The sequence below is a fragment of the Acinonyx jubatus genome, chromosome E1 (assembly GCF_027475565.1).
Source record: "Acinonyx jubatus isolate Ajub_Pintada_27869175 chromosome E1, VMU_Ajub_asm_v1.0, whole genome shotgun sequence".
In the NCBI taxonomy this organism is placed as follows: Eukaryota; Metazoa; Chordata; class Mammalia; order Carnivora; family Felidae; genus Acinonyx; species Acinonyx jubatus.
Window position 1 is genome coordinate 37542110 of NC_069397.1, and position 27147 is coordinate 37569256.

The 27147-nt window shown below is 53.6% G+C and overlaps 2 protein-coding genes across 5 annotated transcripts; one reads left to right on the top strand and one right to left on the bottom strand.

Annotated features, from left to right (window-relative positions):
• Positions 1-968: 968 nt before the first annotated feature.
• On the bottom strand, positions 969-19732 carry CACNB1 (calcium voltage-gated channel auxiliary subunit beta 1). 4 transcript variants are annotated; one of them, XM_027033900.2, is made up of 14 exons: positions 19428-19732; positions 16872-16958; positions 13268-13387; positions 12279-12401; positions 11679-11815; positions 11385-11461; positions 9970-9989; positions 9609-9689; positions 9129-9187; positions 8854-8963; positions 8556-8707; positions 5328-5423; positions 4718-4903; positions 969-2830 (listed from the first exon to the last, which is right to left on the bottom strand). In XM_027033900.2, the coding sequence occupies exons 1-14, from the start codon at positions 19509-19511 to the stop codon at positions 2366-2368; spliced, it is 1797 nt and encodes a 598-aa protein (XP_026889701.1). In that variant the 5' UTR covers positions 19512-19732; the 3' UTR covers positions 969-2365. The 4 variants fall into 4 exon arrangements, with proteins under 4 accessions (XP_026889701.1, XP_026889700.1, XP_026889702.1 ...); XM_027033899.2 differs by lacking the exon at positions 9970-9989 and adding an exon at positions 10818-10972 and having other exon boundaries at positions 19428-19731; XM_027033901.2 differs by lacking the exons at positions 9970-9989; positions 16872-16958; positions 19428-19732 and adding exons at positions 10818-10972; positions 15497-15637.
• Positions 19733-22328: 2596 nt separating this feature from the next.
• RPL19 (ribosomal protein L19) lies at positions 22329-26813 on the top strand. The gene is made up of 6 exons (XM_015078591.3): positions 22329-22377; positions 23308-23414; positions 24703-24825; positions 25462-25582; positions 26127-26237; positions 26608-26813. Exons 1-6 carry the CDS (start codon positions 22373-22375, stop codon positions 26729-26731), a joined length of 591 nt encoding a protein of 196 aa, XP_014934077.1. The 5' UTR covers positions 22329-22372; the 3' UTR covers positions 26732-26813.
• Positions 26814-27147: the final 334 nt, after the last annotated feature.

Here is a 27147-nt window from a genome sequence, read left to right on the forward strand (position 1 = left end):
TGGGCCTGGTACTTGGTAGGTGCTCAATAAATGTTCAGAAAGGAGTAAAGGATTGATTCCATTGAAAGGCAGTGGGGTGAGAGCTAGGCTGGGAGGCAGAGACTGGAATCCAATCCCAGCAGTCTTTGCCATCAACTCCCAGGGACCTTGGGCCAGTCACTTGGGTCTGTTAACCCCTCACCTGAAAGGCCTAGATGTCTGTTGCTCTACACACACACACACACACACACACACACACACACACACTTTGGGCAGAAGCATTCAGATGAGGGACCCAGGAGCTCTAGTTCCTCAGGTCCACCATCCCAGAAACAAGGACCAAGAGAATGGAGAAATGCCATGGTGAGTGCCATGTGAGGGAGACACAGGTGAGAGCAGTCACAACGGTCAGAGGTCCACATCCTGCCAGCTGGTAATGTCACCTGCTGACTTTGTCCCTCTTGATGTTCTCAGGCTGGGGCTGGGGGAGTCCCTGTTCTCTCTCCCCCGCCCCCCAAGTAGACCTCTTCCCCTCTCCCAAAGCTGGCTAGCAGGGCATCAGTGGATGAGGGAGCTGGTAGGAACTCAGCCGCTCTCTCTCAGGTGTTGGGAAGCAGTAGAGGCCACAGGAGCAGAACGAGCACATGCCCTTAAGACATCGTGCCAGTGGGTCTGGATCTTACCCACTGAATAGTGCCCACGACACCCCATTTCTCCACCTCAGCTTTGCATTCTACTTATGGGGTAACAGGTTAAGACTTGGGGCTGGCTTGAATGGGAAGGGGAAACTGGCCACACAGCTCCCATCAAGCTTGATCATAATGCATCAGAGCCACAAAACAAAGTACCGTCTCTCCTGCTGAGTAAACAACTTGGGGCACAGCTTCCTGTGCCCACCTCTACCTCTCCCCCTGCATGTGGGCAACTCCCACAGGCCCGGCTGGCTGCCGTGTGGCAGGAACAAAAAAAGCAGGCTCGGGAGGCAGCTGCAAAGGACAGGACGGCGGTTTTATACGTGGCAAAATACTTCTAGGGGAGTACAGACAAACAGACAGACAGATGGGGGCACAGGACACCAGAGAGGGAGGGAGGAAGGTTGGGCAGTGGTGTCTTCTAACCAGTAAGTGGAAGCTGCACCCCACCCCAGGTGGGGGGGGTGGGACAACATTGGCACAGGAGGTGGCGAGACAGGCATGAGGTGCCCATCCCTGAGGCGGGCAGCCGGGCAGGGCCCAGTCCTCGTTGGCACAATCGGCTCTCTCTGGCCCAGCTGGGTGCTGGAGAGGGGCAGGGCTGCTGGGCTGTAGGGATGCTAGGCAGAGGGACACTCCAGGGCAGAGGGGGTACCGAGGCCTCTCCTAGAGGGAGTGGACATGGGTAAAGGACAGGGTCACAAGAGGCAAATCCGGAGCAGCAGCAGCAGCAGCCAAGCCCCCCAGGGGAGATCCGAGGTCCCGAGGCCACCGCTGGGGTGGTGATGGCCTCTTGGGCACCCACCCCCAGGGCCTCTCCCCTGGGGCCTCCGGGTGAGAGTGAAGGAGCAGTTTTTTGGTTTCAAAATGAGGCGGGCTAGAGTGTTCCATGGGTGCCACACCCAGGTGAAACAGGTTGGGGGGCTCAGACGCAGAGGGGCCCCCCTCTTCAGACGGCAGTAGGCAAAGGATGTTGTAGGCAAAGCTCATTCCTGGGGTAGGCGAAGGCTGAGGCATGGAAGTGGTGGGGTGGGGAGCAGTGTCTCGGGCTGCCCACTCCTCAGGGGTCTAGGTCCTGGGCAGGCAGAGGGCACTACATCTGATGCCTGTCCCCTTCTACCCAGACCCCTCCCCAAGACAAGCTCCCCATGGGGCTTCCGTTCCATAGCTTCCACCCACCAGACAACGCTGCCAGGAAGCTGGGGAAGGGGTGGGCACGGTGAAGGACTCTGGACCTGGGGTTTGGGGAAGAGAGCCCTCGTGGGAAAGAGTCTGTGGTCTCCCTCTCCAGGAAAAGCCCCCCCACCCTTCCCAAATACTCCAGGTTGGGGAAAGAAAGGGCTACCCCATGTAGGACCCTTATTTAGAGCCCCAAGTAGAGTTAAGGAAGTGCACCTTTTCTCTGGGAGTGAGGGGAGAGAGCCCCCTGATGTGGGGAAAAGGGGACACTGCAGAAAGGTGGGCATCCCTCTATCCATCCACAGCAGGTAAGTGAAAAACCTACAGTTGGGGCTTAAAGTTATCCCAGGAGGTGGGATGCTACCACCAAAGAAACCCCAAAAATCGAGCAAAGGCATCTGAAAGGTGGGAGACAGCGCCCCCTGGAGAAAGGATACATCCCTGTGGTGAGCCCCTCTGCCCCGCCCCTCCCCCGGGCTCAGAGCCCTTCCCCCCCACTGTGTGGCCCCTGCTTCTCAGCGGATGTAGACACCTCGCCCCCAGCCTTCCAGCTCATTCTTGTTGCGCCCCAAAACTGGACCCCCACCCTCTGTGCAGTAGCGGGCCTTATTCCGGCCGCGGTTCCGGTTGTCGGTCAGCTCCTCTTCACAGTCTTCTTCCTCATCCTCCCAGGATCCCTGCCGGGCTGGTGGGGTGCTGCCCCCTGCAGGGTCTCCAAGCCCTGGGCCCTCTGAGGGGTCAGTTTCCATGTCCACACATGAGTCTCCCAGCTCCGTGTAGGCAGAGTTTCGGTTGCCAGAGGTGTCGGCATCAAACGTGTCTTGGCGAGACAGTGCCCGAAGGGTGCCCGCCCGGCCTGGTGGGTGGCTGCTGGGATAAAGGCCTGGGGGCTGGCCCAGCTCCCCCGGGTACTCGTGCACGCTGGCGTGCTCCCCGGTGGCCCGTTCCAGCGACTGGTCCCCGGAAGCAAGGTAGGGTCCCTGGTTAGCAGACGGACAGCACACACCATGCAGATCAGGCAGGGGTGAAAGAGACACAACAAAGCAAGGCAGGTTAGTAACGGCACCAAGATACGCAGCCTGGCTACAGGAGGTGGGTACTGGCTCTAGGGGATGGGCAGTCAGGCAAACGGCTCTACAGCCCAGCCAGAGGACAGACCTCAGGGCATTTGCTCCTCTATTGGGACGGGAGGCACCCAACATTCATAAGACATGAGGAGGCATGAACTCTTCCGGTAACCATGGTAGAGAGCCCACGAACAATTTGTCATTGCTTCCTCAATGCACGTCATTAATGCTGTCTTGGGCTAAATCATCATTAACAGCTCATTAGTATCGCCACTTGTTAGTGGTTGATTGGGTTAGTCACTGCCCCAGTTTTCCAAATATACTCAGGGAATTTCAGCTCAGAGCTCACTAACCCCAGCTCCTTCAGCCCAAACCAGACCCCAACCGCAGGCTTCCAGAACCCCTACGCTTTCCCCTAGCCAGTCCCTAGTCAGAGAACATAGCTTCCAAGGTTGATGAGATTCCCGTGTGCCCCCAGCAAAGATCGAAGCAGCAGGCTGGAGAAAGCCAATGGGTCTCTATCCCCCAGTAGAGACAATGAGGTGGCCCAACATCCTCAGCACCAAATGCCACATGAAGGTGATCTGATGGTCACTGTCACCATGGAGGTGGTTGGGTGAGGTGCAAGAAGGCCTGGGTTCTGGTCCCATCCCCTGCCACTTCAAGCTGTGTGACCCTGAGCAAATGACTCTCCTCTCTACGGCTCAGTTTCTCTGTGGTGGTGTGATAGGGATTAGACCAGCAGTTTCTAAACTGTTCCCTGGAGACCGAGGGTGGAGTGGGAAGGGCACAAAGTGCTTCAGGGGTCCCTGAGGAGGTGAAATGGAAGCTAAGCCACCAGCTCCCTCCGAGTAGAGCAAGGTTCCTTGTGAGTTGCAATGAACAAATGGGCTGTTACTGAAAACAGATTTGAAAAGCAATGGTCTTAGAATGATTTCTTGGCTTTCTCCTGGCTCTAATCTAGAACCAAACAGTGGTGCGAGCTCAGAGATGGGAAGCAGCTCCCATGGGAGGAGGCTGAGCCAGGGCAGGGCACCCACAGGAGGGCCTTCCCTGGAATGTGTTTCACCGGGAGAAGCATGGGAGGTATGGCATCAACTCATAGAAGATACTTCATTCCGGGGCCCCTCTGAGGAAACTCCTGGGATTAGGGCTCTGGGAGAGGAGACAGTCTCTTTGGGTTTAATGGCCCTGCTCCGTGGGATTCCCTGGGTCTGAGGGCCCTAGCTCTGTTGGGTCTAAAATGCTGTGACCTCTGTGGCGTCTAAAATGGGTGTGGGGCACCTGGCTGGGTCAGTTGGTAGAGAATGTGACTCTTCATCTTGGGGGTCGTGAGTTCTAGCCCTACACTGGGTGCAGAGATTACTTTAAAAAATAAATAAAAATAAAGTAAAATGAGTGTGGAGTCCAGTGAATGAAAATACCAGTCTTCCTTATGTTTTCTTCCTAGTCAACTGTCTCATAATAAGGCCCCAGTCAGGCCTCATATCCAAAATCCCCTAGGGCAGCAGATACAGTCCTATGGGACCAGGCCCAGGGAGGCACCACGAGCCAGCCCCAAACCCATCAAAAACCACAGACACCAGAAGCTGCCACTCACCACATTTTTTACAAAATAAAGCTCTTCCCTTCCTTCCCCATGTTCCTTGAGCTCCAGTCCCGAGCCTTGGGCAGGAAGGGAGATGGATGGGACACCTACATGGCGTGCTCCTGCTGCTGGGGCACCGACCTGGCCCTCTGCGAGGCGTCCAGCCCGCCCCAGAAGCTGAGATTTCTCCTGAGTGAGGTGAGCACCTGTACCTGGAGGTTGGAGACAGGGGCGGGGCTGGCGGCCAGAGCTGCAGTAGCCATGGTGCGGTTCAGCAGCGGATTGGGCGGAGTGCTGCTGGGCGGGTGTGTGGCCTTCCAATAGGCTTCCAAGTATTCGGCCAAGTGCTCGCAGGCATCCTCCAATTGGTTCTCGTCCAGGATGATGTCAAACATTTCCTGTGGAGGCGGGGTTAGGGGGCAGGGCTGGGATGAGCTGGGCGTGACCAAGGGGGTGAGGGGTGTGGCCTGGGTGCAGTGGGTGGAGTCAAAGGGTTGAAGGACAAAGTTAAAAAGAAACCTCTGGATGTCCAGGAAGAGGAGGACTCTCAGATACATACATTTGTCAGAACTACCAAAGTCCTTGGCACCCAGAATAGCCTGACTCTCATTCTAGGTAGAAGGCAACCAAAGCTGGAAGAGGGGCCTGTCTCCCCACAGAGAAGTGGTGCTTCCGGGGTCCAGCACCCTTTTCCCCTCGAGACCAGGGCACTCTAACAGACCCCACCCTGGTGCTCTTGGTCACTCTGTCTCTGACGCAGGCCAGAGGAAACAGGACAACCCAAATGTCCCCCTTTCCCTTTCCCTGGGTCTGAGCACTCACCGGGGGACACTGCGCCAGCTTCTCTGAGGCCGCTATTTGGACATTGAGGTGTTTGGACTGAGACTTCCCTCGGGACTTGATGAGCCTCTGAAGTACCTGGTTTGGGAGGAGAGAAGAGGAGCTAGAGGGACCCCACAACACATCCTATCAGAGAGGCAGGTCCTGGTTGGCCCCAGTGTGTCAGAGCCGGGGGGATGTTAGAGGACTCTCAGCCCTGGCCACGTCTTCAGAAATGACCTCCCCTGCCCCGTGTCCGTCCTACCACAATGCTCAGGCTCTCCTGGGAAGTGGCTATTTGAAAGAGGGTGAGTCTCCTTCCTGAACCCTCTAACCTTCTTCATAGCTTCATTCTCCAGGCAGACATCTCCACGTTAACAGCAGCAGCCAGCCTTTATGGGACACTTGCTCTACACAGGCACCATGCTGTGCTTTCTACGTGGTCAATTCGTTTTGTCCAGACAATAATCCCATTAGGGAGCCACGATTGCTACTCTCATCTCAATAACGATAATATTTACCAGTGATAATGGTAAATAATAGCTAAGCATAAAGCCACAGCCTTAACTAAAGGATCAAAGTTAACATCACCAATTACACAACAGAGACACATCGCTCTGGTGCTATTCCCACCAAAAATGCAAAATCTGAACCTCATCACAATGAAATATCAAGCAAACCCATACTGAGGAACAGTCTACTAAATCAGTGATCTGTACTCTTTAAAGATATCGGTGTCATGAAAATCCAGGAAAGGCTGAGGAAATGTTCCAGTTTAAGAATGCTAAAAAAGGGCGCCTGGGTGGCTCAGTCGGTTAAGCGTCCGACTTCACCTCAGGTCACGATCTCGCGGTCCGTGAGCTCGAGCCCCGCGTCGGGCTCTGGGCTGATGGCTCAGAGCCTGGAGCCTGCTTCCGATTCTGTGTCTCCCCCTCTCTCTGCCCCTCCCCCGTTCATGCTCTGTCTCTCTCTCTGTCTCAAAAATAAATAAACGTTTAAAAAAAAGAATGCTAAAGAGATAAAGCAACTAAATGCAACACATGATCCTGGGTTGAGGGGGAAATTGCCATAAAAGGCATTATTGAGACAACTGATGAAAAATGACAGACTGTTTTAAAATATTTCTTGGGGCGCCTGGGTGGCTCAGTCAGTTAAGTGTTCGACTTTGGCTCAGGTCATGATCTCACAGTTCTTGAGTTCAAGCCCCGTATCAGGCTCTCTGCTGTCAGGGGCTCTCTGTTGTCAGCGTAGAGCCTGCTTCAGATCCTCTGCCCCCCTCTCTCTCTGCCCCTACCCCCATTCATGCATGCGCACTCTCTCTCTTAAAAATAAACATTTGGGCGCCTGGGTGTCTCAGTCGGTTGAGTGTCCGACTTCAGCTCAGGTCATGATCTCATGGTTCGTGGGTTCAAGCCCCGCCTCGGGCTCTGTGCTGACAGCTGGGAGGCTGGAGCCTGCTTCGGATTCTGTGTCTCCCTCTCTCTCTGCCCCTCCCCCACCCGTGCTCTCTCGCTCCCTCTCTCTCTCTTTCTCGCTCTCTCTCTCTCCCTCTGTCTCTCAAAAATAAAATAAAAAAATTAGCATTTAAAAATAAATAAACATTTTAAAATATAATATTTCCTGAATTTGGCAACTGTACTATGGTTATATAAATTAACATCCTCGCTGCTAAAACATACATGATGAGGTATTTAGGAATAAAGACATGATATCCGCAATTTACTTTCAAATGGTCCAGAAAAAATATATATACATATAACATAATACATATGTACAGAAAGATAAAGTAAGTGTGGCAAAGTGTCCAAAATTAGTGAATCTGAAGAAAATTGAATAGTATACTTTAAATGGCTGAATTGAACGGTGTGGGGATTATCTCAATAAAGCTGTTAAAAAATGAGTGAATCTGAGTGAAGGGCAGTCAAAAGAATGGCAGTTCTTGTACTATTCTGGCAGTTTTTCTCTAGACTTGGAATTATCTCAAAACAAAAATCTTAAAAAAAAGAAAAATAAAAAAGTAATAGCTGTAGAACTTGGTAGGTACCAGGCACTTTGCCTGGTTAATTCACTTATGCAATCCTCACCACCACCATTTGAGGATCCCTACTTTGCAGGCGAGGAAACGGGCACAGAGGAGTTCGGGGGTTTGCCAAAGGAGCACAGAGCTGGGGAGCAGCAACGCTGGTAAACTCTGGGCATTCTGGCTCCAGAGTCCCCACCCTCAACCTCAGCGCCCAGTGGGAGAAATTGAAGTATCTGTTACTTTCTAGCTCACAAAGTGCTTTTGTATCCATTATTTCATTTGATCCTTTCAACCACCCCAGGAAGTACTTAAATCCTATCGTTCCCTTTTAGCTCATCAGAAACGGAGGACTCAGAAAGGTTAGGGTTAAGGAACTGGGTAGCATCATGAAATGAGAGTTACCGCCCTTGGTTGCCATCATGAATCAGACAGAACTCTGGGCTCTTTACATTATCACCTGAAATCCTCTCAATGATAACAAGGGAGGGTTTTTAATTCCCATTTTATAGGTGAAGAAACTGAGGCTCAGAGGCTAAATAAATCCCCCAGAGATCCCAAGCTCAATAAACAACAACAACAACAACAACAACAACAACCAAACAACAAAATTTAATTAATGAATTAATTAATAAAGACTTGAACCCAGTGCTATCTTCTAACTTCAAATACCACACCTGAACTCGCCCTCCACGTTTCTCAAACCCCCACTAACATCTAGGAGGAAAAACTCACAGAGCTGCAGTAGGAAAAATAAGTAAATTAGCCTTCCTACCGACTCATCTCTATCAAGGTCCAAGTGAGGACAGTGCAGCAAAAAGGGACAAAATCAAATGACAGTAAAGACCTCCCAACTGCCAAGCAGTTGGGTGACACTGCAACAAAAAGCACAGAATTCTTTCAGTTTCCTCGACCAAGGATGGGAGGTCAACCAGAGTGGAGACAGGGGACTGGCCTGCATGACCCTATTAATGGTATTTATACTAGCTAATACATGAGGAAGCACATTATACCAGACACTTTGCTAAGTGCTAAGCATTCACATTAGGTTCAATCTTCACAATGTCCATTTGATGGAGTTTTACCGAGCAGGCAAATAAGGCTCGGGGAGATTCAGTCACAGAATTAATAAGCAGTTGCTGAGGTTTAAACATAGGCCACCCGACTCCAGAGCACTACTGTCCCCGCTAGGGTTAGGCTCCCGCACCCACCTTTGGAGAAGTAATCTTGATGTAAACAATGATGGGGGCCAGTGAGGTCTTGGAGAGCTGGGCTGGGTGGTTGATGGTGTCAGCATCCAGAGCAACCAACTGAAGGGTCCGGGCCAGCTCGAAGATTCGCTCGATCTCGCTCTGAACCTCAGCTGGGAGACACGGAGTCATGGGGAAGGGGGAATGTAGGGGAGCCTCCCCAAGAGACGGTGGGCAATAGAACACTTCTGGAGATGCCCCCCCTCCTCCCTCCCTTCCCAGGTCTGGGCCCGGAAGGGGGGTGGCAGGGTGGGCTCACCCAGGCTGGAGCGTGTGTTGGAGCGCTCAATGATGATGTGTTTGCTAGGGTTGTTGAGGACTGAGCGCTTAGCCAGGGAAATGTCCGCTGTCACACGAGTGATAGAGATCCTGAGGGATGGGACAGGGGGATTGAGGGGTCAGGATGGGCTAGAATCCGTTGCCCACTCCCAAGGCTCCAAGTCCTAGACCTCAGTCCAAGAGTCCCAGAATCATCATTCAAGCCACCCTGCCCATCCCCAGCAGCACAGGACTAGAGTGAGAGTGGGGTCTTACCTGCCATCAAATCGATGCTTCAAGAAGTCAAATAAAGCTTTCTGCATCATATCTGTAACCTGAGGTTGGGGGTTGGGGGGGAAGAAGTCAGGTGTGGGTGGGCTGCTGAGTATTTACACCCTCACATTCTATTTTCTTCTCAAATTCCTGAGATAAATGGGCCTCTAAGGGGGGGTGGGGGAATTCTTTCTGGGTGTGAGGAGCTTCCAATGGGGTCTCTGATTCCAAAGGTTCTTCTAGGTGGTATCTCTGGGGGGGGACCCTTATCGGGGGGGGGGGTCTTGGGAGGGGGGAACCAGATACTTCTGAATGGGTCTCCCTGTGGGTCAGGCCCCTCTGGGCCTGTAGATCTGTAGCCCTCTGGGGAGATACCCTGGGAATCTGGGCCTTTCCAGGAGATCTGCCTGGGGTATGAAACTCTGTAGCATCTCTCTGGAGGTCTGGGCCCCTCTGGGTCCACTCCCCTCTAGGGCCTCCTACCTCATAGCCCTTGAGCGACGGTCCCACCAGGATGATGGGCCTCATGGAAGGTACCACGTCATAGGGGGGCACATGCTCTGTCTGAGGGGGAAGCAGGGAAGGGAAAGCCCAGAGTGGGGATGACATTAGCCCCTCTTCCCCAGCCTCCAGGCTCCCCCATGCATTCTTTCCTCCCCCTGGTCCCAGAGCCCAGATGTGGGGATTGAGGTGGGATGGGGAGGGATGGCCAAGGAGAATCAGGGAGGGTGAGAGAAGGGTGGGGTGGGGGAGAGGTGGGGAGGGCACAAGAATGGGTGTTAGAAGGTCCCACTAGCTCATCCCAGGAGGTGGGGAGGGGGACACAGAAAGCTGTGATACTCACCGACTTCTGCTTCTGTTTGGCTGGGTCCAGAGATTGCCAAGAGTGGGGAGGTGGGGGAGAGAGGGAAGGGCACCCAGGCAGGGGCAGAGGGCAAGGAAGGAACCAGGACAAGAGAGGGAGGGAGAGCGGGCAGACGAGGAGAGATAACAGGGCATGCGTGTTAGTGACAGACAGAGCCAGAGAGAGGGGACGGGACCCCATGCCAAGGGGGAGCCAGAGATGGCCCTAAATCAGGGCTGGGAGGGCTGACAGTCAATCCAGCGGATTTGGGAATATTCAGACATACCCTTCCCCTTTCTGGGTCTTGGGAAAGAGCTGGGAAGGGTGACAGCCCCAAATTTGGTGCCCATCTCCTACCCTTAATGCAGTCCAGGAACCTTCCCATTTTAAAGGTTCCTTTAACCGTCCTGCTATGCAGCCAGGAGACCCTCATGTGCCCACCCTAGACCCACAGAGTCCACAGAGGACAAAGAAGGGTCACCATCCCAGTGTCTCCTTCGCATGCAGGGGCGAGGACATGGAATATCCCAGTGCTAGCGAGGGATGAGGCCAGGTTTCATTAGCACCAGACCCTGATTCCAGTGGTGGTGGGGGCAGGGGGTACCGGCTGCCAAGAGCAGGGGTGTTTCAGCTGCAAGAACCGTCCCTTCCTGGGGGGTGGGCCAGGGTGGGGTTGTGTGTGGAGCCCGCTGTGCCCATTCCCCACCCGCTCCCTGCTCCTTGGCAGGAGGCCCTGCTCCCCACAGAATCAGGCTGGTACGGCATCTGAATCCATCCCGGTCCCGTCCTCCTGCCCCAGAGCTGGGCCCTGACCCCTCGCCCCCTTGCCAGGGCCCAGCAAGAATTACCTTCTTGAAGAAGGGGATGCGTTTGCCATGGGGTGGCGGGGTGGTGACACTGCTAACACTAGTCTTGGCAGAGCCGCTCTGCTCCCCGAGCTCTGCCTCCTCGTCCTCTAGCTCTAGGGGGTCTAGTTCAAAGGCTAAGTTAGTCATTTCATTACCTGGACCGCAGTCAGGAGAGAGGAGGGAGGCGAGGTGGGGAGGAGTGGGATGGACATGGAGACACAGTACAGAAGGCAGGGATGGGATGGGGAAAAAAGAGAGAAGAAGAGGTGAATGGAACAGAGCTAGGAGAAATGAATGGGGGTGGGGTGGGGGAGGGAGGCAGAGAGACGGAGCTACCAAAGAAATGGGAAGGAGAGACATGAGAGAATGGGCGCGGATGGGCCCAGCTGGGGGGGTACCCTACTCTTCACGGAGGGGGTACCGCTGGGTGTATTTGGAGGACTCGGGACTGGGGTGCCCTCTACTGCAGGGAGAGGAGGGGACAGGCGATGGGAGACCACCCCACCGAGGAGCTCCTCCCAACGGCCTCCCCGCGGCCCCGTTCCCTAAGGTGGCAACGGCTCTTACCACTGGCAGGGGGCGTGGGGCGGCGGGTGCCAGTCACCACATCTCCCAGGCTGGAGCTGGAGTTGTCACCTGATTTGCTGTGTGGGCAGAGAGGCAAATGGAGCTGTGAGCGGAGGGGTGGGCGTCAGGGTGGGGGAGCCTTGTTCTCTCCCGTGCTGCCTGCCCCCCACTCCCCTGGAGACCCTCCAGCCCCGCTGGTGATGCCGGAGGCAGCTCTGTGCGCTCAGGGCAGTGGATCAACCCCCGAGGCCTAGTCCCAGCTGGATGGCCTCTCTGTGGTCCCCAGCTAGACACCTGGAGCTGAGGCGGTTCTGGCGCAGCTTCTGTTCCTGCAGAAGGCGCAGGCTGTCCAGTTTGACGGGGCTGGGGATGAAGCCAACCTCACAGCCCTCCTTCACCAGTCGCCCAATCCACCAGTCGTTATTGTATTTCTGCAAACAACAGCGGGTGGGGTGGGAGAGACCAAGAGGGAGATTGGAGTGGTGAGCCAGCAGCTGCTGGACCCGCCAACCCTGCCCAGGAGGCGGCACCTTCAAAGAGCCGGCCCCTGGCTCTGCCGGTGCCGTGGACCACCCTACCCCCAGCACATCCCTGTCCCACCACGTGCCCGCCCTACCCTCGAACGGCAGGGACAGGAGTAAATGCTGACCCCTACGTGCGCCTGCATGCCACCTCTCCACCTCCAGACCTCGTCACAAACCCTCTCAACAACTGTGTGACCTGGGCATCGCCACCCCATTTTACCAGGGAAAATTAGAGGCTCAGAGACGTGAAGAGATTTGTCTAAGGTCACACAGCGGATTCCGCCAAGCTCTGCTTGGCTCGGAGCTCCGGCTGCCCATCTCCTGGTACCCACCCCCTGCCCTCCTTCCAGATACCAAGTGCTCTCTCCACCTCTTTGATGTGCAGGAAGTCCTTGGGCTCGAAGGTGATGGCCACTCCCTGCACCGGCACCTCATCCCCTGGAGACGGGTTGTAGCCGACATTTGTCCTCACAGCAAATGCCACCGGCTTGGTCTAGAGGAGGTGCATGGGAAGGATAACAACCAGAGGGTTAAACCACAATGTAATGTGCTGGGGGGAGGTGGGGGCATGATGCGGAGGTTTGTTTGGTTGATCGCTAAAATGTATACTGAGTGGTTTCAGTAGTGTTCCTGTATGTATGTTAAAGTTCACAATAAAAAAATAAAAATTGACTTCAGCCTTCTCAGGATGGACGGGGCCAGGGGGGACAGTAGGTATTAGCCCAGAATGACACCCAGAAAACTCTTAGTAATAATAATAATGATGACAGTAGCTATCATTTACTGCTCCAGGCATCGTGTTACATGCTTTACAAGCATTACCTCACTTATGCATCACAAAAACCTTAGGAAGTTAACTACTAGGGGCTTCCAGCAAGCTCGGTCAGTGGAGTGGGCGACTCTTGTTCTCAGGGTTGTGAGTTCAAGCCCCACATTGGGTGTAGGGATTACTTAAAAGAAAAATACTAAAATCTTTTAAAAAACAAAAAAGAAGCTAACTACTATAATTATCTGTATTTTAGTGAATGAGACTAAAGTTCAGAAAGGTTAAGTGGCTTGCCTAAGATCACACAGCTAAGAAGAGTTAGCCCAGGAAGTATGACTCCAGAAAGAAGTAGAAAGTCTCAAGTTCTTATTACGTGTAGAAACACTATCAGGCACTTATTTATACTATCTAAAAAGGCAAGTTTTATAGCCCACATTTTACAGCTGTAAGACAGAGGCACGTCGAGGCCCTGGGGTACACCAGCTAAGAAGTGGCTGGGACAAGACTTGACCCTGGGTCTATCCAGGCCATCTCTAAGGCCTGGGGGTGAGATAAATAATGCCAGGACAGCCCCCTGATTCTGTATTTCTCACCTTGGCTTTCTCGAGCTGGGCTAATGCCTGGCGTTCTGCCTCCTTCCTTAAGGCTTCCCGGTCCTCCTCCAGAGACACGTCAGAGTCCGATGGACGGCTGGTGTAGGACTCCGCTGAGCCCTAAAAACAGACACAGGGCCAGCTCAGGGCCAACACTGCCTCCCAGTTCCTGGGCCTCGGAAGGCACAGAGGTGCCAGCTATCTATCATGGATGCCTCAAGCCCCAGCCAGCCCAGCGTGATGCCACAGGGGCTAGGAAAAGGTGGCATTAGATGAGAGAAGCCAGGGACTGAGATTTGCAGGCCCCTGGGGAAAGTGTGGCCCTAGGAAGGGTGACAGCAGCAAGCAGGGGGTTAAGGCAGATCCAAGGACAGCTGCTTGGGGCCCGGGGAGGGGTGGGAACCTGATAGGGGCACAGCGCAGGGGAAGAGTGCCAGGGGACGAGTCTCCACTCCCAGTTCCTCCTTCTCTCCCCTGCCCCCAGCACCAACTGAGATAGACTCAGCAGAGGCCCACCGAGTCCTTCCAGGGACAGTAGCCACCAGCTTAGGCCTGAGGTCTCTGCACTGTGGGCAGAGGGCAGCCTGCTCTTGCTTTGCATGACGGGGCCGCCAAAACTTTTGCTATCTTCTGCTCAACAGTGAGGGAAGACAGAATCCTACTTCTCTGGCCAGAATCAGAGGAGCCCCAACCCTCAGGCTCTCACGAGATACAAAAGAGCACCCAAGATTCCTGGGGTAGTGCAGGCAAAAGAGGCAAGTTAAGAGCAGGACAGGGGGCAGGCCCTCTCTCCAATACTAGGGCTGCTGGCTGCTCGGGGTAAGGCAGGCCCAGAAGTCTGGCTAGGCCAGGAAGCTGGCCTTGACCACACTGACCATCCCAGAGCACAAGAGACTCTGTCAGGGATGCGGGCACATGTGTGAGACATGTAACCTGTCCAGACCCAAAGTGTCAATGAACATGCTTATTCACAGGCGTGCTTGGATGTGCAACTTCAAATGTGTTTAGGAGGGTGCATTCTATGGTATGTGCTGGATATACACGACTGAACGCATAGAGGGGCACGTGAGCGCAAACAGGGGAGCGCCCTAGTTGTCGGTGTCCCTGACGATGTGTGGCACGTGAGGGCAGGATCCAGGAGGTGTGAATTTGTGTGACTGGGAAGTGGTGGTGTTGCTACAGGGGCAGGAGGTGATGTGGGGAAAGAGCAGGACTGCAGACATGTGACGGTTCTTTCCTGAGGCCATGAAAGGGTCACTTGGCCAGGAATGCCCATTAGCTTGGTAAGGAGGGGACCTAGGAAAGAGAAAAAACGAAGTCCCACCTCCCCCAGAGGGACCTGGTCATTAGCTAGTGAGGTTGCCCATTCCTTGAGCAGCCAGATCACAACAATGGGAGACTCGGTGAAGGCACCAAGACCGGGGTGGGGGTGGAGACACTAATGGAAGGTAGAAAAGAGACAAGAAGGATCAACAATAGCCAAAGTATGGAAAGAGCCCAAATGTCCATCGATGGATGAGTGGATAAAGAAGGCGTGGTATATATACAATGGAGTATTACTCGGCAATCAAAAAGAATGAAACCTTGCCATTTGCAACGACGTGGATGGAAGTGGAGGGTATTATGCCAAGCGAAATTAGTCAGAGAACGGCAAAAATCATGGGACTTCACTCATATGAGGACTTCACGATATAAAACAGATGAACGTAAGGGAAGGGAAGCAAAAAGAATACAAAAACAAGGAAGGGGACAAAACATGAGACTCTTAAATATGGAGAACAAACAGAGGGTTACTGGAGGGGTCGTGGGAGGCGGGATGGGCTAAATGGGTAAGGGACATTAAGGAATCTACTCCTGAAATTATTGTTGCACTATATGCTACCTAATTTGGATGTAAAATTTACAAAAGAAAAGAGACAAAAAGGAAGGAGAGCGAAAACCAGCTAATCTACCACTCTCCACCCCTCCTGAGGGGAGTACTCAGGGTCAGGGAGACAGATGCCCAGAGAGCCAGAGAAACAGACCCAGAGACAGAGTGACTGAGAGACATGTACTGATCCTAACACACATATGCACACACGCACACACACAGACATGCGCGCACAGAGACAAGGAGCAGGAGCAGGAATGGTGAGGAGACAAGGAGACAGGCTGGAGTGAGCACCCCCCCCACCACCAGCTTTCCCTTTGGGGCTGCTCCCACCCATCCCTACCCCATCCCTAGCTCACCACTACGAGGGTCCGGCTGGGCGCCTCCATCCCGGCGCCCTCAGTGCCTGGCCCTGCTGGCCTAGGGGGTGGCCCAAACTGCCCGTTCCCCCGGGGGGCTCAGGTTACAAGCAGAGTTGCTACATGTGCAAACTGCTAGGGTATATTTAGCTCAGAGATGTGGCAAGGCCTGCTCCCCCACTCCCCGCCACCTACTGGGGGTCAGAGAGAGGGAGCTGAGAGGAGGAAGGATTAGAGGCTGGGGTCTGATCCCCTGTGGTGGCAAACAGTGAAGGAACCAAGGCCCTTCTCTGTCAAGAGGCGTCACACCGAGCACAGTGTCATTCCTCCTAGCCCTGGCCCTGGTCCAGCCCTGCAACAGGAGGAACGAGGAAAAGACTGAAGAAAGGACTTCTTATCCGTCTGTGTACTTGGAAGATGCTGGGATGAAGGGCTCCCTGTCTGACCCTCTCAAGTCAGGCCTGAGCTCACAGGTGCCAACCGTCGTGGAGAGAGAAGAATCAAAAAGAAGAGCTCACTCCAATCTGTGGTGGATCTGCGTGGCACCTCTCTCTCTCTCCAGCCCAGGGGGGGCTGACCTCCCTACTGTCCTCTGCCCTCATATGCCCTGCCCGTTTCCTCTTTGGCACACTCCCTTTCCTTGTCTGATCCCAAGCCTCTCTCGCCTTTTTTGGGTACCAGGCTTTGTTGAGATGCTCTGTAGTCATAGCAACCACATGCCTCTCTGGCTGCCTCTCCCTGAGCCTGAGATGGCCTGGGGTTGAGAGTGAGAACACAGAGGAGAATGGCATCTTCCCGACTGAGAACAGAAGACCCCAGAAAGCTATCCACTTATCTCCCTTCGCTCAGGGGTGCTGCTCTCTGAAACCAACTCCCTCCTGCCCTCACCACCACCAACACACTTTCTGCATATTAAAGACCAGTCATAGCTAGACATGCCGTGGGCCTTTCCCTGACCCTTACCTACCCGGGGCTCCAGGGACCCAGATGACCTGGCTCTACATTTCTTAGGCTCTGCTTCTACCCCACGCTGTCACAGATTCTGGGGGAGGACATGGAAGCAGACAGCCGGCAGGGGGAGTGGGTGACAGCCCGAAGCAAGCTAGAAGGAGGCAGGCTGTCCCTGAAAGAGATGACGCAGGCAGGCAGCAGGGGCTGGTGCCTGGAGCTGGGGGAGGGGCGGGGCGGGGGCTGAGGGAGTGGGTGCAGCTGACAGTATATGCAGAGGTCATGGAGGTAAGGGTGATCCGGTGGTTCCAGGCAGGTGACAAATGACATGGGGGTGGGTGCCTGGAGAAAGCCTCAGATCCAGCTCACTAATGCTGGTCTCCACCAACCAGCCACCTCCTTTCTCTCAGCCCAGCCTCCCCATTACCTGGCGGACAAAACTGTTGGATGTGGTATCCGAGGACGTGCTCCCATCCGACCTTTTGAACCGCCCTTTCCTCTTGCTGTATTTGCCCTGGAGAAGCCAGGAAGGGACAAGAGTGGAATCAGAAAGGGCCTTTCCCAACCCTCATCCCATCAAGCCCAGAGCTACAGCCAAGCCTTGGGAATATCAGCCCCTGATCTGAACAACCCTTCCCCCCATCTTCTTCCTGAGATGGTACAGCCCTAAGGGGAGGGAAGGCCCAGACCACAGCCCTGGGGTGGGGGACAGTGCAAGAGAGCCCCAGGAAGCACACACGGAAACCCCCAAAACAAGCCAGAAGGGCTGGGAACGGGGAGGCGCTGAGAAGCTGGAGGCTCATTAGCCAGCAAAGCTAATTAAGATGCTGGGCAGGCTGCAGAGGCCTCCTGGGAAGGGAGAGGCTGCCTGCAGTGTTAGGGGGGCAGAGAGAGCTGGGGAGAGTCCCCCTCCCTTTCCCCCTTAGCTGGAGCAGGGGGGCCAAGTATGCCTGTAGCCCCCAGAGAGAAGAGGAATCGCCAACCCAGGCCCAGCTTAGCTCTTCCTGTGACCGAATCTTGCCTTCATTTTTCCGCAGAGTGGGGAGGGGAGTGGCAGCTCTCGGCCCTAGGAGACCCCAAACTAGATTTCCGGGGAGGGGGCTGGGGGGGGGGGCATGGAACTGTATTCAGAAAGGAAACATCTAACCCCAACCCACTCCAGTGGGCAGCCCTCAACCCGACCCCACAGGACTTTTCCTCAGCCCCCTCCTCACAATTAGTGGTCACACCCCTCCCCTTGGGGAAAGGGATCAAGCTTCCACTGTCTAACCCCTGGCTGCCACCACCTACGCCCCGTCCCCATGGTCCCCACCAGGCTGCATCAAGTTCAATGCCCCTTGGCCCTGCCCCAAGACAAGCCTGGGACACAACCCCCACTGTTTCCTGGGGTAGGCTGGCTCAGTCTCACTGGCTGGGCTCCTGGCTTGGGTGGAGTGGACCCTGTCTGACCTCTCTCGAGCGGCCACACATTCAGGTATTTCCAGGCCTCCTGTAAAGGGGGCTGCTTCCTTGCCCTCCTTAACTCATATACACACGTGGCCCCAGGCCATTCCAAAGTAGGGCGGGATGATTGAGGGTTCAGGCCCTCCAAGCCCTTGCCCCCACTGTCAATCCTAGAGTTTCTTTGCCAAAGAAGCTAGATTAGATATGATCACATTAGGGGCTCTGGTTCCTTAGGCCTGAGTACAAGGAGCATGGATAAATGGGAGAGAAGGGTACCTGGGAACCCTTCAAAAACCCTCCCTCCCATCCCCTTCTCTCAAATCAGACAAATACCCAACCCCTAGGACTGAGGATCCCTACAAACTTAAGAGGATCCTTCAGTGAGCCCCAGACTCTCTTTCACACCACCACCACCACCACCCCAGGATGGGAAAAGGGAGTGGCACCCAGAGAGACAAGGGACAGCTGAAAGGAAGGCTCCAGTCAGCTGCCTCCAGGCTCCAAGGGGCCTGGGGTGGAGAAGGGAGGTATTTTTAGGTCTAACCTGCTCCCCCGCCCCCCACCACCATGCCCATCAACCACATTATCATGGTGGTTACAGTTGCTCTACACTGGCAAGAAAAGAGTTAATGGTATCCTAGCCTTGGAGTGTTGCCAGATTAGAGAATGGCCTTGTCCCAGAGAAATCCCTTGGTACGACCACCCCAGACCCTAACCAGCCAGCCCAGATACTGCTGGTCACTCCATGGGCACACACCACACCCAAGAATGCCCCTTCCTGGGGATAACCCAGGTTGCAGGTAAGTGTGAGTAGGGGTGGGGCGGCAGACACCCCCCACCACCCAGGTAACACAGCGTCTTCCCCTCCAGGACAGTGAGTTGGCATCCATCCAACTTTCCAAACTTTGGAGGCGTTTTCTAAGGCTGGGGAGGGGAGGGCGGTGGAGTAGGAAAGATAACGTGGGTGTTGGGGTAGGGAAGCTGGTCCAAAAGAAGGATGTAGCTGAGGTGCCAGGATGGGGGGGGGGGGGGTCTAGCCCAGGGCTGGCCCCTTCCCCACCCTCTAAGGCCAGTGTCTGCGGCTCCGAAGGCCTGCTGGCACCGCCCTGACCATCGCCTCGGCCATCACCCGGTACCTCCCCCGCCCCACTCACCCCCGCCTGGCGCCCCTGAGCGTGCTCTGCGTCGCCCCCTTTGCCTGAGCTCGCTCTCCAGCCTCCCTCAACCCCCGGCTGCCCCGCCAGCACCCCCACTCTCAACCCATGGAGCCGGTACCCAAGCAGCAGAGACCCTGACGCGGGGGAGCCGAGGCGAGGGTGACAGGAGGCCCGATCGCCCCCTCCCCGCTCCGCCAAACCGCAGCCCAACTCCGGGCCAAGCGCCCATCAATCATTAACCCGCAGGGATTGGGGGCGCGCAGGCGCCCCTCGCCCCTCCTCGCCGGGCACATAACTCCTTCTTCCCCGGCGTCCCTCGAGCCGACCCCACAAGGTCCGCGGGAGCGGCCCCCCTGCCCTCGGGCCCGGCCACCACACCTCACCTGCGGGCTGGGGTCGAAGACCTCCATGGGGATCTCCTGGGAGGGTGGGTAAGGGCTCCGGGACATGCTGGTCTTCTGGACCATGGAGAGGAGCCTCCCCTCCGGCCGCCGGCCCGGCCCAGCCGGGCGCCCTCAGCGCATGAAAGAGGCCGTCGGAACCGAGAGCAGCGCAGCGCGGCCGGCACCCGCTCCAGCCACCTGGCCCGGCCTTCGGCTGCCCTGTTCCAGCCTCCCGTCCCTCCTCCCGCTCTCTCCTCTGCCGCCGCCGCCTCCTCCGCCCCTGAAGGCTCAGCATCTCCCCCCGCCCCCTCCGCTCCCACCTGCCCCTCCTTCCCTCCGCCCTCCCTCCCTCTGCCCGCCCCGGCCCCGCCCCTCGCAGCCCCTCAGCAGGTTCCGCACAGACAATGGGAGGGCAGCCGGAGGGAGGCACGCCCCTCCTGGCTCCGGGAGGGGGTGAGCGCCGGCCTCCGACCGGCCGGGGGCGAAGGTGGCTCACTCCGGGTACAGGGGTGGAGGGAGGAGTGAAACCCTGCCTTGGGGCGGGGGGGGGGGGGGGGGGCGGTTTACCGGTGGATGCCAAGCGCTGATGGAGGTGAAGCGCGGATTGGCACGGCCCCCCGTTTCCGTCCCAAACCATTCTCACTTAGCAGGTCTGCCCATTCCACTCCAGTGGGGGCCGCCGGAACTTCCCGATCCCTTTGATCCTGGGACCTGGCGTTAACCCCTTTCTCCCCGGTGTGGGCCTAGACTGACTTGAACCAAACCGGAAGGGCCCACTCCCTCCGACAGGACCGTGACGGCCCGCCGGTCAGCCAACCCGAGGCTGAGGCTGGGGTGAGAAGGATGTCCAAAGGGAGTCCCCATCACAGACAACAAGAAATCCCAGAGACCCAGGGGTCTTTCTGCCCTAGTCCCTAGAATCCCCCCAGACCTTCCAGAAGGCAAGGGCTCTGCTCCTTGGAAAAGAGAGGAAAGGGTAGGAAGAAATGCGGAGTTGAGAGAGGAAAGTAGCTAAAATCAGATCTAGTGACTTTTGACCTAGAATTCTCCCCCCTTCATCCTCGATTTGGGGACAAATATCCAAGGCCTGGACCCCACCCACCACTACCTATGGAAAGAAGAGGACTAGGGGATTCTAGCAAGCATTCTGGTGTTAGGGTGCCTGGCTGGCTCAGTCGGTAAAGCATGCGACTCTATGTCAGGGTTGTGAGTTCCAGCCCCACATTGGGCATAGAGGTAAATTTAAGAAAAACAAAACAAAACTCTAGTGTCAATTTGGCTCAGGCTATTTCTGGTTGTGTGGCCCTGGAAAAGTCACTACACTTCTGTAAAATGGGGTTGCCCATACTGTGGTATCTTTGTCACCTGGGATTACTGGGAGGATGAGGGAGAATGAAATTAAATGAGGACTCCTTAGATGTTTGGAGATGCTGTAAGACGCTGAACAGAGGTCTGTCATATCATGACAGGAGGAACTGTTACCTCTCTATCCCCTCCTTGCTCCTCAAAGAGGGGAGATGAGAAGGAGAATGGACAAGATTTGCCCAGGTTCAGTGACCTGAATATAAAGGCCAGCCTGCTGTCTCCTGCTGGAGGAGAAACTGTGGAATACACTGACTCCTTCTCACCCTGGGTTCTACAAGTGGATGGCCGGTTAAGTCATTTCTCTGATTACATTACTTTGAGGGTGAGTAAGGATGAAGTACGTCAGCGTTGTTCTATGAACAGATCCAACCCTAAGCAGGGGTTTAATCTGTCCCTTGGACCCAAGAGAACCTGGTATGAGGGAGAAAGCATGAATACTGAATTTGGAAAGACCTGGATTTTCAATCTCTTCTACCTCACTCGACTGTAAAATGAGAATGACATCAACTGTGTTGTTTTGAAGAAGTGGCATAAATTTTGCTTTTCCTCCTCTCTTTCCTCAGCTCTTTAGCAACCAGGAAAGTTCAAATGATAGAGATGGGTGATTAGCTAGAGCCAAACAAGTAGTTATACCCAGGACTCAAATCTAGGTCTCTTGAACCCTAGAATACTCTCTTCAGGTTTTTGCATTGGGTGTTTAAGAGCAGGAGAAAAGAACTATGGATGTCCCTGTCATTCCATTTTTTTTTAACTTTCACAAGTATTCATTCACTCAGCCAATGCACTATTTTCCAAATGCTTACTATATGCAGAGCCCCATGCCTCCTGTAGTACAGACAGTGTGAGCCAAACAAGACTGGTTCCCATCACCAAGGAGCTTGTCTTCATGTCCTCCTTTGCAAATTAACTCATATGGTTTTCACAAGGGATGACAGAAATAATAGGATTACGTACACTTTACAAAGGAGCAAACTGAAACACTAAGAGATAAAGGACTGCAGTGGCGCAAAAACATAAACTAGTGTCTTTGGTGATCTACCCTGTGCTGCACGGGTTCCCAATGTACTGCGACAGTGAATAAAAGGTTTCTCTTAACTGATCTCTACGCTCGTTATCTTCTCTCACTCCATTCACTAATTCCAACCCCCCCCCTCCGCCCCGCCCCGCCCCGCCTCGCTAATAAAACATCATTCCTGAGAATCTAGGACGCCTGCAAAGAATAGGCCACTCCAGCAAAACTACAACCCGCCTGCGCCCATCCAGTCGTAACTTCCGGCTTCCGTTACCCACGTGATCAGGTGCGCTTGCTGCGCATGCCTAGTAGGAAGTCGGGCTATACCACTTTGCCTCACCGAGAGGGTGTATTTTGTATGTTTTTAAGTTTAAAACAGATTCCCGAGATTACGCTTGTATTATCTCAGTATTCACAGAGGATAAGAGTAAGTTTAGGGTGGCAGGAGATGAAAGGACTGGAGGGGAATATGGCGAAAGCGGAGCAGGGGATGGGCTCTCCCCTTCACAGATAATGGGAGGAGCCTGGCCAGAGCGAGTTCTTTCCTTTCGGCGCTGCGGCCGCAGCCATGAGGTGAGGGCGCGTGGGCCTCTGATTCTAGCTGATCCGAGGTGCGGGAGGGCAACAGGGCTTCCTTCCACACCGCGGGTGGGAGAGATGAGGTGGAGGCTGCCCTGAAGCAGCCGGTCCCGGAACTTGGGCTAGGCCGGAGCACACTAGGCCCCGGCCTCGAGGAGATGGGGGAGAGCGTCCCGAGAACTCTAGGCCGCGGGGAGGGAGGGCCCCGTGCCCCATACGGATCGCGGGTGACCTGCGCAGGCAGAGGAAGGGCTGCGGCGGGGACTAGGCTGTAGTCACCTTACAAGCTGGGTGCCCCGAATCGGAGCCGGTCTCTGCTTCCATGTGACGTAGGACACGTCTCTCGTAGGCCGCGGGCCTCAGACTGCTTGGAGTGAGGCGATCCCTAGCACTTTAACGCCTTCCACCCCATGGACGGTACATAAGAAAACTCTTAAGGTTAGCAGAACAGAAGTTTATTACTGTGGTAAGACGAAAACTGGCCCAAGAAGCAAAGGATTAGCAAACCAGATACACCGGCCTCGGACTCTTCACATTAGACGCTTGTTTTTAGAGCTCAGTCCAGGAAGGGCAGAAGCCCCCTCTTCATCCAATTTTATCCGGTCTTACCTCTTTTTCCAGAGGAGAAGCCTGAGGCAGAAAAGTTACAGAATAGCTTGGGCTTTGTTTTCATTCCAGGACAGCCCGTTGCCCCACAGGAATGCCCAGCACAGGGTTTAACAAAGGTCTTGCTATAGGAAAGATACTTAATATGGGGTTGGAGAAAGAGATGTTTGCCCTGAATACTGAGAGCCTGCACATCATCCACTTTCCATGTTGTATGTTTCACAACATTAAATGATTGGAAGGCAGGTCTTGCTGGGGATGCTCGTTTTTGCCCTGGAATGGATTCCAGAGCCTGATAGTGTTTTCTGTTTGTCACAGTATGCTCAGGCTTCAGAAGAGGCTTGCCTCCAGTGTCCTCCGCTGTGGCAAAAAGAAGGTCTGGTTGGATCCCAATGAGACAAATGAAATCGCCAATGCCAACTCCCGTGAGTTCTTGGGATCTTCTTCACCTTATCCCTTCCTCATTCTTTATGAGATGAAAGATTTCACGATCGTATTGACTCTTAACAAACCTAGGAAAGCTCATAGTCTGGGGTTTTCTAAAATGGAGGGTCCAAGAAATTTGGAGATGCCAGAGGTCCTGTCCCTGCCATTTGCCAGAATGACAGGATAGACGTCAATGAAACAACCCAATGTCGTATTTATGATTATTGCTAGAGTTGATATTCTGTTGTACAGCTACGTGAAGGAGTTTTGAGGAGACAGTACAAGGACTGGGAGTAGAGATGGCCAGGGAAACGGTGAAGTGATGGATTGGGCAGACCTGGGGCCTCAGGCTTTAGCAAAGGCCGCGTGGCGTATGATTATTCAAGGCAGTTAAACAGGTGTCAATCCTGCAGATAGCAACATAACCCACATTACTTCCATGTAATCATTGTTGCAGAAAAAAGTGTTCAACGATCTTTGTTAAAGATAGTAAGGCAGGCTTTATTCAGGACCATTGCTGCAAGTGTAGGACCACTGCAGTGGGATTTTACACTGGGGGACAGACTGCTGTCCATTCTGAACATAGCATGGTCAAGTAGGAATTCATGGCGAAGAGGGTGATGTGAGGGGTCAGTGTAGGGAAGATTATTAAAAGGAAACCTTAGTGTCAAGGGGGATTCTGGCTAAACTGAGCTAACTGGATTGTTGCTAAAGACCAGGCCGGGATGATCAGGCATTGCCTAGGAAATGTTGGTGGATGAAGAAACTGATCTGCTATCAGGGGTAGGGGCTTCTGTTTAATTAAATTGACTTAAGCAGGCTTCTTAAAGAAACTAGAATTTACAAGGAAGTGCACAGGTGGGCCTAGGAGGTGGTTTGGGAGCCTGACGACAGTTTGGTCAAGCAAAGAAGGTTGGTCAATATCAGGGAATTCCTTAACCAGTTTAAATTTGTGGCATTGTGATATGTGCTCAAAATACCCTAATCTTCAGAACAGTGGGTAATAGTTGAGACAGGATCTGAAGGACTAGGCCATATCTGCACACTTGATCACACGTCCCTAAGTACAGAAAATTTGAGTGTGCTGTAAAACATCTCGAGAGATAGGGGGGAAAATCTTAACAGAAGAGAAACAAGCAGAAGTTCTAGTATTTGTATCATTTTTGAGCCCACTGGGCCAGGGATGTGAGCGATGTCCCTGGCTTGTCCTGTTTGGACTCTGGATCGTGACTGGTATTCTTGGGGCTAGGCCCCAGCACACTGACTAGATACATTATGTTTTCCCAGGTCAGCAGATCCGGAAACTGATCAAAGATGGGCTGATCATCCGGAAACCTGTGACTGTCCATTCCCGGGCTCGATGCCGGAAAAACACTTTGGCCCGCCGGAAGGGCAGACATATGGGCATTGGTAAGTGTGTTCTTCCCCTTTCTCCAAGACTCAAATTAGAGCTGCCTGAGTCTAGACTGAGCTATATCCAGGGTCTACCCTGCCCCCCCCCGCCCCGTTTTGTCTCCTCTTAAGCCCTTTTCTTACTCCTTGATATTTGGTGAGCTTTCTTTGTGTGCAAATCAGAAAGTTGACGATAGTGTTGGAGTTGAAGGTATTAGTAAAAAGAGGTCCTGTTCATTGAGCCCCTACACTATGCCAAGGATTCTATTGGGTATTTGAAAACGTTGCCCAGCAAATTCTAAAATTACTTTCTAGGGTTAGGATACTTTAAGGAGGTGAAGGTCACACTGCCTTTAACTTACCGTACTGCCTTGGTGCACACCCTGTCATACACATGTTATGCACCAAGTGAATGGGGAATAGTAGCCTTGTTGAGGCTTCCTTAAAATGAATAAATGAAAGAAATGCTTAGTCTCATTATCTGTAAAATGGAATTAATAGTACTGAAAATGAGTTCGGGCACTTGCCACATGACTGAGTCAATTATAAAGTCTATTAGAAATTGGTAGCTGTCCTTGTGACCGGTCAGCTGGCTCTAGTAATGGACTTGAGACCCAGGGGCACTACAGTGGGCTTAACTTCTCTTCCCTACAGGTAAGAGAAAGGGTACTGCCAATGCCCGAATGCCTGAGAAGGTAACCTGGATGAGGAGGATGAGGATTCTGCGCCGGCTGCTTAGAAGATACCGTGAATCTAAGAAGATTGACCGCCACATGTAAGCACACCCTCTTCTTGGCCCACTGAGACTCATTTGGTACTCTTGACAGCTTGTTCTCTAACAGACCCGCAATCTGCCTCCATTGGCCTTGGGGAGGGAGCCGTGTCTTACGTTTGTTAATGTTTTTAATGTTTATTTTGAGAGACAGGGAGAGAGAATCCTATGGGGTTTTGTCCACGAACCTCGAGACCATGACCTGGGCCGAAATTATGGGGTCGAATGCTTAACGGACTGAACCACCCAGGCACTCCTGTCTTAGGCCTTTTTAAGAAAAATTCTTCCATTCTGTCCTTTGTTATCTGCCTACCCTCTCCTCCCCCAAAACACACACCATCAGAATAGCCCAAAAATTGAACTTACCTGCCAGGCAACCTCTTGTATCTGGAAACTGCACAAAAAGTCTTGGTTTGGGGGAAACAGTCCGTACAGAACAGAGAGGAAAGGAACCTCGCATACTTAGGGACTTGGTGTAGAGGAGCAGACGCCGGGCCAGCCTCTGATCCCATCACTGACCAGAGCCTCTGCACCTTACACCCTGCAGGTATCACAGCTTGTACCTGAAAGTGAAGGGTAATGTGTTCAAAAACAAGCGGATTCTCATGGAGCACATCCACAAGCTGAAGGCAGACAAGGCTCGCAAGAAGCTTCTGGCGTAAGTTTTTTCAGGAATTGGCCTCTGTCGTGGGGGCAGATTCTTTGATCTTTATTACAAAAGGTTCTTCTGAGACATTTGAAATACACTAATGCATAATTTTGACTTGCTTTGACAGCTTGTCTGTCAGACAGCAGTCTGTCCAGATCATAGCTGTTGTGTTAGAAATCTGTCCTCCTCTGTTCCCTACACCACCTACCATCATTGCAGGGTAGGGACTGGGTTACTGGAATCAGGAGCTCTTGGTGGCCCTGATGACTCATTCCTCAAGCTGACTAGGCTCAAAGGGAGAGGTCTGGGCCTGTGCTTCTGTATACTGAGCAGCTCATTCATTCTCAAACTGACCCATCTTTTCTCTTCCATCATCCAGTGACCAGGCTGAGGCCCGCAGATCTAAGACCAAGGAAGCACGCAAGCGCCGTGAAGAGAGGCTCCAGGCCAAGAAGGAGGAAATCATCAAGACTCTGTCCAAGGAGGAAGAGACCAAGAAATAAAATCTCCTCTCTGTTGTCTGTACATAGTGACTTTGGCAGCAACACAGATCAGTTCTTGAATAAAACAAATCTTTACCTGTCAGTCTCTGCCTCCAGAGTTTTTGGCCGTGTGGTTGGTCTTCACTATTTAGAGGGTCAGAACTAACCACACTGAGCATTGGGATGCCGGCCTTTCCTGGGTGCCTGTTTCCTTTCTTCCTTGACTCCTAGCATCTGGTTGTGCTTGTGTCCCTCCATCCGTGGTAGAGAGGGTTTTTTGTTTTTAGCTTGTTTTAGTTGAGTATAGGGCTTAATCTGAAGGGAGGGGAAGAATGGCTTCTACCCAAGCCTCCAAATCCTGTGCTTGAAAACTGCCCTTCACGGCAGGCAGTGGGGGACGTGTCGGAAGTGGTGTAAAATGTTGATTGGGAACCAAC

Bases quoted from the DNA above. Each gene is read 5' to 3' on its own strand.
- CACNB1 (XM_027033899.2), bottom strand. From the start codon at position 19,511: ATGGTCCAGAAGACCAGCATGTCCCGGAGCCCTTACCCACCCTCCCAG. The intron at 12,402-13,267 runs GTGAGAAATACA...CACCTCCTCTAG, and splicing joins CCCAGCTCGAGAAAGCCAAG to ACCAAGCCGGTGGCATTTGC. The intron at 9,188-9,608 runs GTAGGAGGCCCT...CCCCAACCTCAG, and splicing joins CGTCGCTCAAGGGCTATGAG to GTTACAGATATGATGCAGAA.
- RPL19 (XM_015078591.3), top strand. The intron at 24,826-25,461 runs GTAAGTGTGTTC...TCTTCCCTACAG, and splicing joins GGGCAGACATATGGGCATTG to GTAAGAGAAAGGGTACTGCC. The intron at 25,583-26,126 runs GTAAGCACACCC...TACACCCTGCAG, and splicing joins AAGAAGATTGACCGCCACAT to GTATCACAGCTTGTACCTGA.